Source organism: Mesoplodon densirostris, chromosome 19 (genome assembly GCF_025265405.1).
Source record: "Mesoplodon densirostris isolate mMesDen1 chromosome 19, mMesDen1 primary haplotype, whole genome shotgun sequence".
Classification (NCBI taxonomy): domain Eukaryota; kingdom Metazoa; phylum Chordata; class Mammalia; order Artiodactyla; family Ziphiidae; genus Mesoplodon; species Mesoplodon densirostris.
The window spans coordinates 39,471,238-39,487,549 of NC_082679.1; the positions used below are offsets into that span (position 1 = coordinate 39,471,238).

Here is a 16,312-nt window from a genome sequence, read left to right on the forward strand (position 1 = left end):
ATTTTTCATTGTATCTTAGCAATGAATTACCAGATCTGGATTTGAATCTACATCTAGCACATGTACCTACATAATTAGTTTCTGTGATTATTTGATTGGTCTGATTCCCCCACCAGATTGGAGGCCATGATCTAGAAGTGGCCCTGCACCAGTATAGGGACATCATTCAGAAGTGCTAGGCAGCAGATCACCAGGAACCCTAATGACTCAGGACTGGACTGTCCTCTGAGGCCATAGGCTCCTCACTTTCATAAGCCGAAATTATTCAGAGGTGACCTCTATTGACTAAAGGAAGAAACTGCAGTTACCCTCCCACCCCACCCCCCTTCCTTCCAGTACAGGGAAATGACCAACATAATCCCTGCTATCTGCCAGGCATTTCACGTATATTATGCCATTTGTCCTTGGATTTATAATATTTGCATCTATAAGATGGGCACCATCACTCCTACTTCATAGTCGAGGAGAGTGGGGTTCGCAGAAGTGAACTAATTTCTGAGTTCCCACTGTAAAGAGGCACTGCTGAGATCCACCCCAGGCCTGTCTGAAGCCAAAGCCTTTGGTCTGTCCACCAGTCCCCTGCTATTCAAAGTGCAGTCCAAGGACGAAAGCATGGGCGAAGCTGGGAGCGTTAACAATGCAGACTGCAGGCCCCACTCCAGATCTACTGAATCAGAATTTGTATCCTAAGGAGATAAAAATTTTGTATGCACATTATTATTATTATTATTTTTGCTGTATGCGGGCCTCTCACCGTTGTGGCCTCTCCCGTTGCGGAGCACAGGCTCTAGACGCACAGGCTCAGCGGCCATGGCTCACAGGCCCAGCCGCTCCGCGGCATGTGGGATCCTCCCTGACTGGGGCACGAACCCGTGTCTCCTGCATCGGCAGGCGGACTCTCAACGACTGCGCCACCAGGGAAGCCCTTGTATGCACATTAAAGATTGAGAAGTACCCTGGCTCCCAGGAAGTGCTAGGGGAACCTCTGCCTGTGTCCTCCTGAGGAGAAACTGAGTTTTCGCATTTCTTCTGTAAACGCGGATTTCTGGTTATAAAGCACTTCTGTCATTTTTTTCATGTACTTTCATGACATTGGCTCTCCTTTATCCTGGGAGGTAAATAAGGTCAGTAATGATCAGTCCCATGTTAGAGATTCTGGAAACAGAAGCCCAGAGAGGGGAAGCGACTTGCCCAGAGCCACCAGCCAGCAGGCATCCCACCACTTGACATGGTTTGGATGGGACAGTAAGTCAAAGGTTTCAGGATCTGATGTTTGTGCCAGCATGAGGGCTGGAGGTTCCTGAGCTTGCCTTCCGGGGTCAGAAATCACCAGACTGAGAGAGCCCTCCACTCACTTGTTCATTCATGCACGGCAGGAGGGCTCCAGTTTTACTCCCTGGGCACACTGTGTAACATCTCTCAGCTTTCACTTTTGCATAGAGTTGTCATGAAGACCGAATGTGAATGATGCAATCTAAGTGCTGGCACCAAGTAAGAAATCAACAAGTGTTAGTTCATATTCATTCAATCATTTGTTCAACAACTATTGAACACTTGCTGTGTGCCAGGCACTGGCTAAGATAGCTGATGGACAAGGGAGATGCGACCCTGCTCCCGTGGAACTTACAGTCTAGCAGGGAGACAGACATTGATTAAGTGTTTACAAGTCTTGACTCGAATGGATGAATTTGGCTGTGCGTTTCCCTGTGGCCTAGATGTAACCTTTCCTTCCCTCTGTTCACTCAGAGAAAGTGAAACCAAACCTCAAGCTCTTGGCTCACTAGGCAGGTGTGAACCATGGCCCAAAGCTGTCCCACCTGTCTAGTCTTGCAACATGTTTCCCCCTTGGAGAGGGTTCCCACCTCCACCAGGAGGGAGGGATCTTTGCAAAATACCCGAACAGGGATGGGGAGTGTGGTAGAAGGTGAGAGGGTTCGACTTTATTCTGAGGACCAGGGGAGCCGTTGCAGACCATCTCAGAACGCTCTGCTGCTCTCCCACACCCAGGTAATGCTCCACCAACAATGGCCACTTTCCAGTTCTTCAAATGACCAAGTTCCTCCCATCACAGGGCATTTGCACATGCATTTCCCACAGCCCGGAAAGGTCTCCCCACCTCTCTTCACTTAGTTCATTCTACTCATCACTCAGGGGCCAGCTCATATGTCAGTTCCTCCAGGAAACCTTCCTTGACTCCCCAGGGAAGCTTCAGACCCCCAAATATAACATTCTGTATTTTCCCTTCTTGGCATTTATCACAACTTGCATGTTTATATTTGTGATGACTTGCTAAGCATCAGTCTTCCCCAGTAGGCTGACAGCAGAGCTGGTGTGTTTTGCTGAATTATCCTCTCCCCAGCACTGAGCACAGTGACAGGCTCCATAACCAGGACAATAGGGCCTGCTCTCAACACCTGCCTCTGAAAGGACAAAGCGGGGGTGGGGAGATGCTCAGGGGTTTGAAGCTCACCCCAAAACTTGAGGTTAGGGAGGGACATACAACACAGAAGCTAATCTGAGGCTGCAGTGGTGCAGGGAAGACACGGGGAGGACTTGAACCGAGGTAGAGGCATCAGGACAGACAAGGCGGAGTCCCAAGTCAGCGGGGAAAGTCTGATGGGATGTGGAAGGAGAGAGAAGAGGTAAGAACCACCTGCAGGTTTCCGGCTTGGGAAAGGGAGCGTGATGGGCCCATTCTCGAGGAAGCGGTCACAGACGGTGAGGCCAAACGGCCTTATCGCACCCCAACCCCTACTCCCACTCCAGCCCGTCTTCCTCCTGTCGGTGGCCTGGACTGTCCCTGGCACCAGACACAGGCCACGCAGCTCAGCAGCACAAGTCCCTTTTTATTAACCATCCTCCCTGGTCTGAATGCGCACAAGTAGAAAAGAAACAGTAAAATGCCCTGGCAGAGAGGGCTGGGGAAGGTGCTCCTGAGGTTAGGCCAGATTCCAGCTCATTTTCCCCTTACATCCCCCCACCCCTCACTGAAATCCAACATTAGGAGGCAGTGCAGCCCTGCTGATGATGGACCGTCCTCCTAACTGTATCCGGGGTGGGCACTGGCAGGGCCTGGTGCTGTGCAACAGGCTGAGAGAAAACGGCCACGGGGGTCTGGCCCCCAGGGAATGTGTGGAAAGGCAGGTCACCCAGTCCGGGGGTCTGAGCAGAAGCCTGTTTGGCCCCAACAAGGCTCTGCTTCTTCTGTCTCACTGTCCTGAGGGCAGGGATCCCTCTCACCCTACCTCTGCATTCAGAGGTTTTAGGCAGGAGGGGCCAGGGAGAACGCTCGGTGTTCCAGACAGAGGAAGCCTGATTCGGTGCCTAGGGTTGGCCTAAGTGAGTGGCCAAGGTGTTCAAAATATGAAAGGGGAAAATATCCTTCCTCACTCCGCCTAGGGCACAACGTAGGCGTGACCTCAGTGTGATCCACAGGCTGCCGAGGCCAGGCCTGGTAGACCTGTGGAGCTGAGGAAGTGGACGAGAGAGGGTTTGGTCCACCCCCACCCCCATACTCATGTGAACAGGAGAGACTGAGCTACATAGAAAAATAGGGTGGTGGTGAAGAGGTGATGGGGGACAGGAGCAGACAAGATCCAGACTGGAAGGGAAACTTTTAGGCTGGCGTGACTACACTCAGATGTTGCCCAGTCAGTGGCCACTCAGCTGCCTCTCTTGTCTCCAGGGTACCAGGCTGGGTTGGCAGGGAAGGGGGGACGTGCAGGGCAGGGAGAAGAGAAGCAGCCATTCAAAGTGAAGATGCCTGACAGGTTCACCTTGATCCTCACCAGCCCAGCCTGCATGGGGGTCCCAGCATGCTCCCTCACCCACCCTTGTGCCTCTGAAAAGAGGGACCCATCAGGAATCTGAGAGAGAAAAGCACACTCCCTGCCTTGGGGAAAGTTAAGGGAGGAGTACTCACAGCACCGTGGCACGGGACGGCCCCTGGCCCCTGGCTCAGAGCTGGGCTGGCACCGTTTGTAAACATTAGACTTGGTGATGTCTGGGGATGGAGAAGCAGAGGGATGCCTGGACCATCAGGTCTGGGTAAGAAGACAGGGTGAGGCCCCAAAAGGCTTGGGAAATGTCAACCAGCCATGGGCAAGAGGGCTCTCAGGCTCACCGCAGGCCCAGGAGGCAGTGGACAAGGCATCCATCTGCCTGCCTCGGCGCACCTGCATGATTTCAGTGCTACCTTTGGAACTTGCCGGAGGAAGCCACTGCTGGCTGGGCTGCCGACAGACTGGAGCAGGCACTGAGTCCCGGGGTAATGAGCACAGCCCCTACCCAGGGCAGGCTTCTCTGTGGAGGATGGCAGCCCTTGGTTCACGCTCTTTCTCCAGAGGGAAGTCAGGCTGAGTTGTTCCTTCGGAGACCTACCGACTCTCTTCACCCATGGCTTCCATGGCTTCCATGAGAAGTTGAGAGGTGGAAGAGGGGGGAAGGTTCTTCTGTGACACGAGACCTCTTCCTACCATCCATGGCACTGCCAGGATGCGGGGGCAGGAAGGGAGCTGGGTTTGAGCTGTCCAGGGGTGTGGGGCCTGATTTGACCCCAGAACTGTCCCTGGAAAAGGATGTCCAGATGTCATCCCATCAGTAGAGGGGAATGATGCCGGACTCAGGGTGGTCCTGAAGCTCTACGAGATGGGTTCCAGGGTCCAATGGAAAAGGCCAAGAATTCCCTGGGAGGCACTGGTTATGCCAGGAGATCCACAAAAATGGCATTGGCTGTGGTCTGGCCGAAGATGAAGGCTCCCAGGGTGACCAAGAGGACTCCGTAACTGACCATCGCCCACCAGCTGTAGAGCAGAGGGTGAGAGAGGGCCTGGTCAGTCGACCCACTTGTGACTTTGCCGACTTCCATATATATATTATATATCAGTTAATTACCCTAATTACTTATACCACTTCTCCTGTGGGTGGAGCACTTCCTACTTCTCAACTTTCATACAACGGTTTATGGGGCTGGGTGTATGATCGCTAGACCATGAGTAAAGAGGCCAAGACCTAATGGGATTAATTGACTGATCACAGCACACCAAGGGCAGGACCAGAATTAGAATGCATGTCTCATGGGACTTCCCTGGTGGTCCAGTGGCTAAGACTGAGCTCCCAATGCAGGGGGCCCGGATTCCATCCCTGATCAGGGAACTAGATCCCACATGCCACAACTAAGAGTTCGCATGCTGCAACTAAAGACCCCCGTGTGCCACAAATAAAGATCCTGCATGCCACAACTAAAAGATCCCACGTGCTGCAACTAAGACCTGGCACAGCCAAATAAATAAATAAGTATTTTAAAAAAAGAATGCATATCTCCTGATGGAAAGATGGTCAGGAAAAAGCAGGTCACATGGAGTGATCCATTTCATTAAAAAAATAAATAAAACAGACATCTGCAAAGGTATGTGTCAAAAATAGCTACAGGGTTATAACTGGAATTTTTTCTTTCTTTCTTTTTTTTTTTTTTCCTTTTTTTGCCCGCCTGGCTTGTGGGATCTTAATTCCCTGACCAGGGATTGAACCCATGCCCTCAGCAGTGAAAGCACAGAGTCCTAACCACTGGATCGCCAGGAAATTCCCTGGTTATATCTGGATATTAAAGGTGATTATTATTTTCTTAGACTTGTCTGTAGTTTTAAAGTTTTCTATAATCAATGAGTATTACTTGCACAATAATTTTTTTTATAAGCATGCAACCTGGTCATAACTTCTCTACCATTTAGGGACATGCACATATTAAAAGAATGCAATGTTTTGCAAAATGTGGCCTATACACACAATGGAATATTATTCAGCCTTAAAAAGGCTGCTACAACATAGATGGACCTTGAGGACATTATGCTAAGTGAAAGAAGCCAGGTACAAAAAGATAAGTACTGTATAATTCCAGTTACATGAGGTACCTAGAAGAGTCAAATTCACACAGACAGAAAGTAGAATGGTGGCGGCATGGGCGAGGGGAGAGGGAATGGGGAATTACTGTTTAATGGGTACAGAATTTCAGTTTAGGATGATGAAAAAGTTCTGGAGGTAGATGGTGGGGATGGCTACACAAAAATATGAGTGAACTTAATATCACTGAACTGAACACTTTAAAATGGTAAAAATGGTTAATTTTTTTTTTTTTTTTTTTTTTTTTGCGGTACGCGGGCCTCTCAATGTTGTGGCCTCTCCCGTTACGGAGCACAGGCTCCGGACGCGCAGGCTCAGCGGCCATGGCTCACGGGCCCAGCCGCTCCGCGGCATGTGGGATCTTCCCGGACCGGGACACGAACCCGTATCCCCTGCATCGGCAGGCGGACTCTCAACCACTGCGCCACCAGGGAAGCCCACAATGGTTAATTTTTTAAAAATTTAGTGTTTTGTATCCATTAGACTAACAAATATTGAAAAGGCCGCTATATACAGTGCTGGCAGGGGTGTGGGGAACAGGGCACTTTCATTCACTGCTTCTGGGACTCTGACTGGTACTGCCTTTTTGGAGGGTAATTTGAACCCGTGTGCCAGAGTAAAAATGAGCGTGCCTTATGATGGAGCAATTTCCTTCTAAGAATCGATGCTACTGAGATCCTCAAACAGCTGTGCCACGGTGTACATGCAGAAGTGTGTTGAAATTCAGGACACATTCAAACAGCAAAATATTCTACGGCCATGGAAAAAGGAAGCAGTAGATCTTCTTGTGTGGACATAGAATGATCTCCAAAATACATGGTTAAGTGAAAAAAGCAAGTAGCAGGGCTTCCCTGGTGGCACAGTGATTGGGAGTCCGCCTGCCGATGCAGGGGACGCAGGTTCGTGCCCCGGTCTGGGAGAATCCCACGTGCCGCGGAGCTCCTGGGCCTGTGAGCCATGGCCGCTGGGCCTGCACGTCCAGAGCCTGTGCTCCGCAGCGGTGAGAGGTCCATGTACCGCAAAAAAAAAAAAAAAAAAAAAAGCAAGTAGCAGAAAAGCGTGTCTGGCATGAAACCATTTTTGAAAAAACCTAACCAGACACAAAACCCCATGTGTTTGTGTATACGCATGCATAGCTTTGTGTACACAGACACGTGCACACACAGAAACAGTCTACAAGGGCACAGGCTGTGCTGATCTCATGGAGCTCTCTCAGGAGAAGGGAGTGGTGGGGAGCGGGCTGTGGGGAAAGAGGGACTTCCACTTTTTTCTCTAAATCCTCAGTAGGTGATGACTAGTAAGAACCTGCTGTATAAAAAAATAAATAAAATAAAATTCAAAAAAAAATCCTCAGTAGTACTTGAAATGTTACAACTAACATGTTACACATTTTAAAAGAAGTATTTTAAAAAGTTTTTCAAAGTACACAAGTCTCCTGACTCCTTATCCATTTAAAGGCCACGCCCCATCCAGTACCTCCCTGAGAGGACCACGGGACGGGCCCTGCTTTACCTGGCTGGCTTGACTTCCTCCATCTCGGAGAGTTTGGCTTGAATGAGGCACAGCCCTAGAAGAGAAGAGGTGGCCCTGAGAGCTTGGATGGGCACCCCCCCACCCCCCGGCAGTCCAGCCTCCCCCTTTGCCAGCAGGCAGTGATGGTGGGTGGAGAAAGGCCTGTGTTTACTCCTCCACACATTCTGCTTCTGTCTCCCCTCTGCACCCAGCTGGAGACCTGGCATCTGGTCTCCCAGGAGGGGCCAGCACCTGCCAGGCACCCCTTGGGCTGCATGCAAGCCCCAGAGCTAAAGGGGCAGCACTGGGAGGTGACTCAGTGGTGTCTACATTGCAGGGCCCTTCCCAGTGCCCTTTTGAGCAGATGTGTCCCCCTTGTTTCAAGGGGTTTCCAGGCGGCCTCCTAGAGAGAAGTAAGCTGGGTACAGGCAGAACTCATGACTGGGCAGATAGGACAGTTCCCCAGGGATCTGGTGGCAGACTGTGTCTGAAACTCAGGTCTCCCGACCTGTGTCAGGGTGCCACCACCAGACCCTAATTACCCTGTCATGGGCTGACCCAGCCAGAACCCTGACAGTCGGGGAGTAACGGGTACCTGAATGAAGAGTTAAGAGTATAGGCTGTGGACCTAGACAGACTTGGGTTTGAGAAGGTTCTATTATTCTTTAGTTGAGTTTGTTAACCTCTAGGCAAGCTTGTGACCCTCTCTGATCCTCACACCTCCTCACCAGTAAAATGGAGATGACAACTACACCTTCTTTGCAGGAGATAACGTTTAAACATGCCAGAGCCTGAAGTGGGTGATCAATAAACGCTGGTGATGATCCTCCCCGGGAGGTGACGAGCTCAGGCCAGGAGGCCCTGGGAGAGAGTGCTGCGGGGATGCCAGGGGTCCACACCTGGGAAGACGAAGATGAAGCAGGCGGCCAGCCCTCCAATGACCGAGATGACCTTGCCGATGTCAGGGATGAAGAGCGCCAGCAGCAGGGTGAGCAGGAACCAGACCAGCGTCTGCAGTACTCGCCGCCGCCGCTCCCGCCCCACGTCCTCCTCCACCGGCATCCCCTGGTAGCGCAGCCACAGGCCTTCGACCACCGCCCTGCCCACACAGAGAGCGGCTCAGAGGCGCCCCTGCTAACAGCTCCCCACCTCCAGCCATGGAGCCAGACTCCTGACTGGGTGGATTGTAGGTAAGACTCTAACCCCTGGGCCTCAGTTTCCTCTTCTTTGAAATGGGCCTAGCAGCACTCTTCTCAGGGTTGCCGTGGGGACCGGACGGGATGGTGAATGTGAACGGCTTACTGCCTTGCCTGGCCCAGGGCTAGCACAACCCATGGGAACATATACTACTAGTCTCCTGAAAAGGAAGGGTCTGGGGTACCCAGAAAGCAGGGTGTTCAGGAAAGGATCTGGACTAGAGGTTCTCAGAGGACTCACAGAATGTTCTGGTGACTCTGGGACAAAGGGGGCCCCCAAAGACCCAGCTGGGAGTACTTGCAGGGCCATGTGAGGCACTGACTCTTTCCCCTGGGCTTCCGGTTCTCCTTCTATAGAATGGATTCTACACAAGGCCCATGTTCAAAGGGCTTTCAGGGGCCTTGGTGAAAGGGAGCACCCCGGCGGTGTGGAAAGGGGACTCACCGCCCACAGAAGTGCAGGATGGGGTAGGAGGTTAGCACGCTCAGGATGATGAAGGCGCGGGCGACGGCCACAGCCATGTCCTCCGACGGGTAGGACAGGAGCACATCGGGGTCCACAGCAGCTCCAAAGGTCAGGAAGCCACAGATGCCTGAGGGCACGGACAAGAGGGCTGGGTCCAGGTGACCCTCGGAGGGTTAGGGCCATGGACCGTTCACCGCTGGGTCCAACAGCAGATGGGGAGATGACGAAGCAGCTCCGGAGGCTAAGAGTGAGGCTCAGAGGGGTGTTGAGGCTGGGATCAGAAGCCTCCCTCCCTGACTTCTCACATCTCCCACCCCCACACCGTCACCTTTCTGATCTTGAACTCACCCAGCAGTTCCTGTCTCAGAGCTTCTGCATTAACGTTCTGTCTGCCCATCTCCTCATCATTCAGGTCTCAGCTCCTCAGAGAATGCTTCCCCGCCCAGCCCATCCACAATAATCCCTGCGCCCAGGCACTCCCTCACACCACCCTGTTCTGTGTTCTTCAGAGCACTCCTCTCTCTTGGAACTTTTTTTTTTTTTTTACTTGTTTATTGTCTGTCTCCCTCAACCAGAACACGAGCCCCAGGAGAACGGGACTCTGCCTATTTGCCACCCTTGTTCCTGGCTGTATCTTCAGACACTAGAACAGTGCTGGTCCTGAGAACCATCTGTGGAAGGAATCACAGGGCCATTCTTTGTGGTCTCCCAGTCCCGCTCCCTCACCCAAACCATTTCCTACACAACACCCAGAGCCGTGTGTCCCCGAGCCACGCCCCTGCTGAAGCGCTTCCTCTCTGCCTCCCAACAGTCCTCAAGGATCTGGCTGTGTTCCCTGTCTGGCCGTGCTGCCCGCCACCCACCCTCAACTCACTCCACTCCAGCTATGCAGACCTTCTTCCGTCCCAGCCTCAGGGACTTGGCGTTTTCTGGTTCCTCTGTCTGGAATGCTTTTCCCCCAGCTCTTCAGATTCTAGCTCCTTCTCATGATTCGGCCTTCCCCAATTGCTACCTCCTCAGAGAGGAGCCACCTGTGACCTACCCACCAAAGCCAGCCCCACTCAGTCCCACTCACAGCTTTCTGTTTCCCTGTTACCATGGCACTCACCACTGTCTGGATTTCCTTACTGATTCCTGACTTGCTCCTGTAAGACTCTCTCTCCGACTAGATTGTCAATTCCATGAGGGCAGGACCGGGTCTATCTATCTCCATGGCATCGCCCATGCTGAGAAAGTTCCTGGGACTTACCAGGCACCCACTGAGAGCTGTTGAATACATCTTTCTCATTTGGGCAGGAGGAGGCCCAAGGTGGCCCAAGTTCAAGCCAGTGCCTACAGAAGTGTTTGACGTGTTGGGAGTACAGGGCTGTCCCCGGGAAATCCTGGGCCAGACGACTTGGGGACAAAGAGGGAAAGTGGGAGCCCTCTAAGCCCCGCCCGTGGAGGGAAGCACTCACCTGTGCCCATGTAGACAGCGAGGGCTATGACCATGGCAGCTGTCACCACCCCACCCCAGGTCTTCACCTCGGGCCGCCGCATGCTGTTGAAGACGGGTACACTGCTCACGTGGCACTGTCAGGGTGAAGGGCAGGGTCATGGTGGGCAGTGACCTCACCCCCAAGGATAAGGGGCAAGTCCTGGGGCCCCCACTCCGTCCTTCCTTCCAGGACTCCCCCATCCTGCCTGTAACGTGGATTCCATCCCAGGATGGGGAGTGAGCTAAGGGGACAAAAGGGACCTTGCAACTAGCACCTGAAATCCGAAGCAGATGGTGGGCATGGCATTGAACACGGCTATCCAGGAAGCTGGCCTGCGGACAAACACACAAGATGCTGCTGCCCGGGAACCCCTCAGGGTCATCAACCGCTGCCATGCTCTTACGCTTCATTCAGCCCCCCACGGCCTCCACCAGCCAGCATGCACACATTCAACCCACAGAAGTCTGGGGACTGGGAGAGGACACATCTCCATTTACAGGTCAGTAAACTAAGACTCTGGAAGGCCCTCCTGGGACCAAACTCCAGAATTTTTGGCTCTTGCACTTGGGCTTTTGCTTCTCTGATTTGTTCCTTTCAAGAAAAAGGAAACTTTTTTTTTTTAATTAAGAAAATTGATTCATCCTCACATGGAAGATACAGATATTACAGATAAGCACATGTTGAAACAGATGTGCAGTTCCACCTTGGCGGTTCCCATAACCTGAGGCCTAGTCTCACATTGGCTCATCTGTTGGACATTAGTGGCAAAGTCTCCCTCATCTCCGGCTGTCACTCTTCTCTCCAGTAAAAAGAGATCAGGACCTCTTGCCTCCTTCCTAAAATGACCAATGAGTCAAGCCCCAGTGAGCTAATAAGCCTTGGGAAGAGCATCTGTGTGGCTTTTTGATGCCTGACCCAGCACCTCCTGGGGCCCGAGTGGCAGCTTCTACCCCATGTGTCTCCCGGGGGTCCTCACCCACCTGTTCAGGATGTCCGCTGGGGTCATCTCTTTATCAGGCCAGATGTATTTGATGATAACGATGGCAGTGACATACCAGGTGCCCACGACGCTCAGGAAGCTGCCAGGAAGGATAGATTAAGCTTCCTCCTCCCTAGCCCCAGCTGCCTTTTCTCTCATTCCATCCCCAGGGACATCCATCCTTAACTTCAGTGACCACAAGGGTCTAATGAACCAACTGGGAGACTATCCCAAAGAAAGACCCAAGAAATGCATGAGAAATAAGTTTCAGAGAAACAAGCCACATTTAGGAAGCCAAGAGGGGACCAGACTGACGCTTGTGGCCACTGGGAAATGAGGTGGTTCAGCTCCATGGCTCAGAGACCACAGCAGGGGGCTGGGCTTCAAAGCACATCTGCTACTTCAATCAGAGCAGCCCAGACTTGGCGAGAGGTGCAAGCAGGGCCTTTGAGAAGTAGGAGATGCGGGAGGGTTGAAGGCACAAATACTGGGAAGTCAACATTAAAGGAAACCTTGGAGACACTGAGTGTGACCCCTTCAATAAAGGATCACAGGAAATAGCTTAGAATCCCACAGCTTTTCAGACTCTGAGCCAGGAAGCTAGTCCCTTCCCTTCATACCAAGCTGCATGGAAAATGCTGCCAGGCTGACAATCCCAAATGATCAAGAATCCCATCCTCCGTGGGAAAGACAAGGCCCAGGCTAAGAGACTGCCTTCACACATGATTATCACCCATCCCTTTGACAAGGACATTTGGAACTGAATCTCTCACTGACACAAAGAGCCACTGTCTCCCTTGCTGCTGACACAAAAGGAAGGTCTTATGCCGGAACCCCTGCAAGCCCGGTCTACCCTGCCTTGCCCACTCTTGCTGCCCCAGGAGATGAGGTGGCACGGAGGAGAGGGGTTCCCCTGCAGCCCTTGGGTCTCCAGCTGCCTGTGATCAGAGCTGCTGTCCAGCGCAGGCTGGGGTGGGGCCTCCGAACCTGGCATATTTCTGGAAGCCGATCTCCCTGGGGATGGAAAGGGGCAGGATGAAGAGGAAGGCAGTGAGGCTGATGGTGAACTTGCGGTCTGTGTACCAGGGGCTGCCGCCGGCCCCCTCAGGCTCCTTTGCCATCACAGCTATAACTGCACAGGGAGGAAGGAGGGAACGTGATGCCAGGCTACTGCAGGGTGTGGTCCTCCACCTCTGCTGGGACCTCCATCTGTCTAATGGGCCCAGCAGCCAGGAGGGAGGGCTCCCAGATGAATGCCGGGCCCAGGCCAGGCCTTGGGCAGGTGTTCCATGCTCTTTCCCACCCACCGCATGACCCGCAGGGCTGGTGGGGGGGATGAGGTAGGTACTGAGGGGGGACCTCACTCTTGTCCTGCTGGTCCCCGATGATGATGAGGAAGGCAATGCAGGTCCCGAAGGTGTAGGTGGCAATGGCCACCTCACACAGCACGCCTGTCAGCTTGCCACAGACAGCCCACACCACCTCCTGGTAGGTCCTCTCATTGCTGGCCTGGGAGCAGTAGGCCAGGATGACGAGGCCACTGATGATGAAAACCAGCATGGCCTGTGGGTAGGGGCATAACAAGAGGGTGTGGGAAAGGCCTGGCAGCAAAGAGCAGCCTGGTCTTGCTCAGCATTTACTGACCCAGTGCCCAATGCCCATCTGGCAAATTAGCCTTATCTTGCAGGGCAATTTTAATAGATTACTGGAGTTGAGATTTTCTTTAGAAACAAAAAGGTTTGAGGAAAATTTCAAACATACACAAAAGTAGACAGAATGGTATAATGGACCCCTATGTACCCATCACTCAAATTCAAAAATCATCAATTTACAGCCAATCTTGTTGCCTCTATTCCCTCTCCCACTCTGGATTATTTTGAAGAAAATACGAGCTATCATATCATTTCATCAGTAAATATTTCAGCACGGCTCTAAGGTATGGGCCTGCTTTTTAAACGTAACCATGAAATTATTAAATATGCTTTCGATGTCCAAACTTCCCTGATAGCTGGGAAGGCTTTTGAAGCCTCATCTGGGCTCAAAGGAAAGAATGCTGGAATAGATTAGTAATGTCTGCCATGTGTGATGGAGGGGAGAGTGGTAGCATGTGTCTCCAACTGACCACTCCTGATCCAGAGCCTCCCTTTTGAGGTGAAGAGCCCAGACCCACCACTAGAACTGCACCTTTGCCCGCCGGGCCCGCTCACTCACCATCTGCAGCGTGATGCCAGCTGCCACTCCCCCGGCAGTGCTGAAGGCTGCTGGGAAGTTGAGCAGCCCTGCGCCCAGGCAGGCATTGACAACGATGAAGATGGCTCCAAGTGTGGAAGTGGTGCCTCTGCCCAGACCCCCAGGAGGGGCCTCCCCCTCACTCTTGGGGGCTATGTCCACAGAGGGACTCTGCAGCAGACGGGCACGCTCCCCGGAGTCTGTGCTTAAGCCCCACTCGCCAAGGTCACTGTTGATGCTGACCTGGGCCATGGCCCTGGGAGTCCCGTTCCTGCAGGGTCTGTGGGTTCTGTCTCACGACCACATGCCCTGGGGAGCCGAGGGAACACCTTCAGCTGGAGGGTGCCACCAGCCTGTTTGGGGCTGTTATCCTAGGAGGCCTATGGGCTCTGGCTCTCCTCAACCTAGATGGGAAAGGCAGGTACTACTGTTATCCCAAGAGACACAGAAAGGTGAAACAACTTTCCCAAGATCAGATGGCTGAGATCCAAACCCAGGTGTGCCACTGTGCAGAACACTGCATTGGGTGCCACAGTGTGATGGCAGAGACAGAAATGTGTCAGATGTAATTCCTGCCTGCTTCAGGCCTACAGACCTATCAGGTAAATAAGACATAAACACAGAAGAGAGGGGTACTGATATGTCAGCACTAGAGGCCATGCATCAGGCAGGAGTGTCATGGACATATCTTATCTCATTCATTCCTTATGACAGTGGTCATAAGGTTCAGAGAGATCAGATCACTCATCCAGGGTCACATAGTAGCAAGTTGCAAAGCAGGATTTAGATCCAGATCTGTCTGGCTTCCTAATTTGTTTCTACACCACAGGGTCGCAAGAAAAATCCTCACCCAGAACTGTGGGTATTTCAATTACTTACAGCCCAGCATACCTCCCTCCAGAGTCTAAATTCTGTGGCGCTTTCAAAGCCCTTCAAAATTTAGGCCAATTCTTACTTTTCTCCCCACATGCCTGACCTAACCACTGCCCATCACAGGGACATCCCCTCCAATGCCCCCAGCACACTAGGGGGTTTAGAATGGCTAGCAAGGCCTCTTGGGTAGTCAGATGCTTGCCATTGCTCCTCCTGTGATGGTTGAACAAAGTTGGGAGCCTTAAACTCAGAGAGAAAAGGGGGAGTTTGGGTGCTCTCAGACATCTATCACCAAGCCTGCAACCAAGGGACACAGCTCCAGGGGAGATGTCTCCCTGCTGGCTCCAAGTCCAGAAAGATCAGTCAGGGCTTCCTGTTGTGCAACTTGCCACCCACCCAGCCAGCAACTCAGCAAAAAATCAAAGCAGTGAGCAGTGGAGGCAGTTTTGGTCTCCCAAGTTTCCAGCGTAGCTCCAGAGAGAGCCCTGCAAAGTTAGCGCTACTTGAGCGGTGAGACCTTGTCCTCCACCCTGCTCACATCCCAGACACAGAGGTCTCTGCACTGGTCTGAAATCTCTCAGCACCCCCTCCCCTCAAACTACTCTGCTCCATGGTCCCCAGCTTACCTGTTCTTTCCACCCCTCCGGCTTTGGTGGAGGGACAGCTGCTCCTTACAGCTTCTTCTCCCCAAAGATCTGGGATCTGATTCTCCTCACTTCCCTCTCTGCCCCCCGTTTTTTCTTTCTCAAACTCTACCTAAAATTTGTCAGCAGAGAAAGAGTCAGCTGTTTCTGTGCGGGTCAGCGGAGTGAAGGGAACTGAGGTGCTCTAACTCACGGAGTGGAGCAGCAGCTCAGTTAGGGAAACAGGCCCACGGAGGGAAAGAGGCTGGACTAATGTCACAGCGGCTCGTCGGCACAGCCAGAACTAGAACCCTGATGCCCACACGCTCAGGCCAGAGCTGTAACCACTGCAGTAGGCCCCTCAGATCCCAACCGGAGCAGGTTCCCAGGCCAGCCTGGGGCTGGATCCCAGAAATACGAGAGGTGGGCTGCACTGGAAGGTGGGCCAGGGCGCACCCAGGCAGGGGGGTGGGGGCGATCCTCAGGCCTGAAGCGAGGAGAGTGGGCTGCTGTGGGGTAAACTGGGGAGGGGCTCCGGCGCTCAATCCGGGCCTAGGACTGATTAGGTGGAGACTAGGTGGGGACAGGCCGGGCTAAGGCGCGGCAAGGGCCGGCCGACCGAAGGCGGGTGTGGGGCGGAGGACGCCGGGCTGCAGAGCCCTGCAGGGAGCGGGCAGGGCTCTGCCGCGGTGGCGGCCCTGGGGACCCAGGGACCTAACGTTTCCACCTCCACCAACCTGTACCTCCTTTCACTTACCTGCGGTGCTTCGATCCCGGGCCGGCTGCGGAGACACGTGAGCAGCGGTCACATGACCGCCGGGGCTGGGGCTGACCGCGGGGCACACTGGGAGCCGTAGTTTTCGGCAGGCGTTAGTCTTGGACACCAGCTCTCTAATCCTCAACCCAACCGCATTGCCCCAAACCAGCCTCGGCTTCCAGCCCGCCCGTGTTTAACCTGTTACTTTAGTCCTGGCCTCTTGGCCAAGCTGCACCTCCTGCCTCCTAGCAAGAGCATTAGGAGGTTTGGTGTCTTTGCCAGTACGGATGCTGTGGGCCAG

The 16,312-nt window shown here is 53.1% G+C and overlaps 1 protein-coding gene and 1 long non-coding RNA gene across 7 annotated transcripts in view; one reads left to right on the plus strand and one right to left on the minus strand.

Annotated features, from left to right (window-relative positions):
* LOC132480464 (uncharacterized) overlaps positions 1–11,371 on the plus strand; it is a 38,691-nt gene extending 27,320 nt beyond the window's left edge. The window contains exons 3-4 of one of the 2 annotated variants that reach the window (XR_009530647.1): positions 8,176–8,600; positions 10,740–11,371. This is a non-coding gene — a long non-coding RNA (uncharacterized LOC132480464). Of the gene's footprint in view, positions 1–8,175 lie in introns of both variants that reach the window. The other variant, XR_009530648.1, reaches the window with a different exon arrangement.
* Positions 1,807–16,059, minus strand: SLC38A7 (solute carrier family 38 member 7). 5 transcript variants are annotated; one of them, XM_060084712.1, is made up of 12 exons: positions 16,012–16,051; positions 15,258–15,387; positions 13,741–14,162; positions 12,894–13,092; positions 12,517–12,661; positions 11,531–11,629; positions 10,825–10,882; positions 10,530–10,644; positions 9,052–9,199; positions 8,310–8,509; positions 7,411–7,465; positions 1,807–4,802 (listed from the first exon to the last, which is right to left on the minus strand). In XM_060084712.1, exons 3-12 carry the CDS (start codon positions 14,008–14,010, stop codon positions 4,700–4,702), a joined length of 1,392 nt encoding a protein of 463 aa, XP_059940695.1. In that variant the 5' UTR covers positions 14,011–14,162; positions 15,258–15,387; positions 16,012–16,051; the 3' UTR covers positions 1,807–4,699. The 5 variants fall into 5 exon arrangements, 4 of the variants coding, with proteins under 4 accessions (XP_059940695.1, XP_059940696.1, XP_059940694.1 ...); XM_060084713.1 differs by lacking the exon at positions 15,258–15,387 and having other exon boundaries at positions 16,012–16,059; XM_060084711.1 differs by lacking the exon at positions 16,012–16,051 and having other exon boundaries at positions 15,258–15,996.
* Positions 16,060–16,312: the final 253 nt, after the last annotated feature.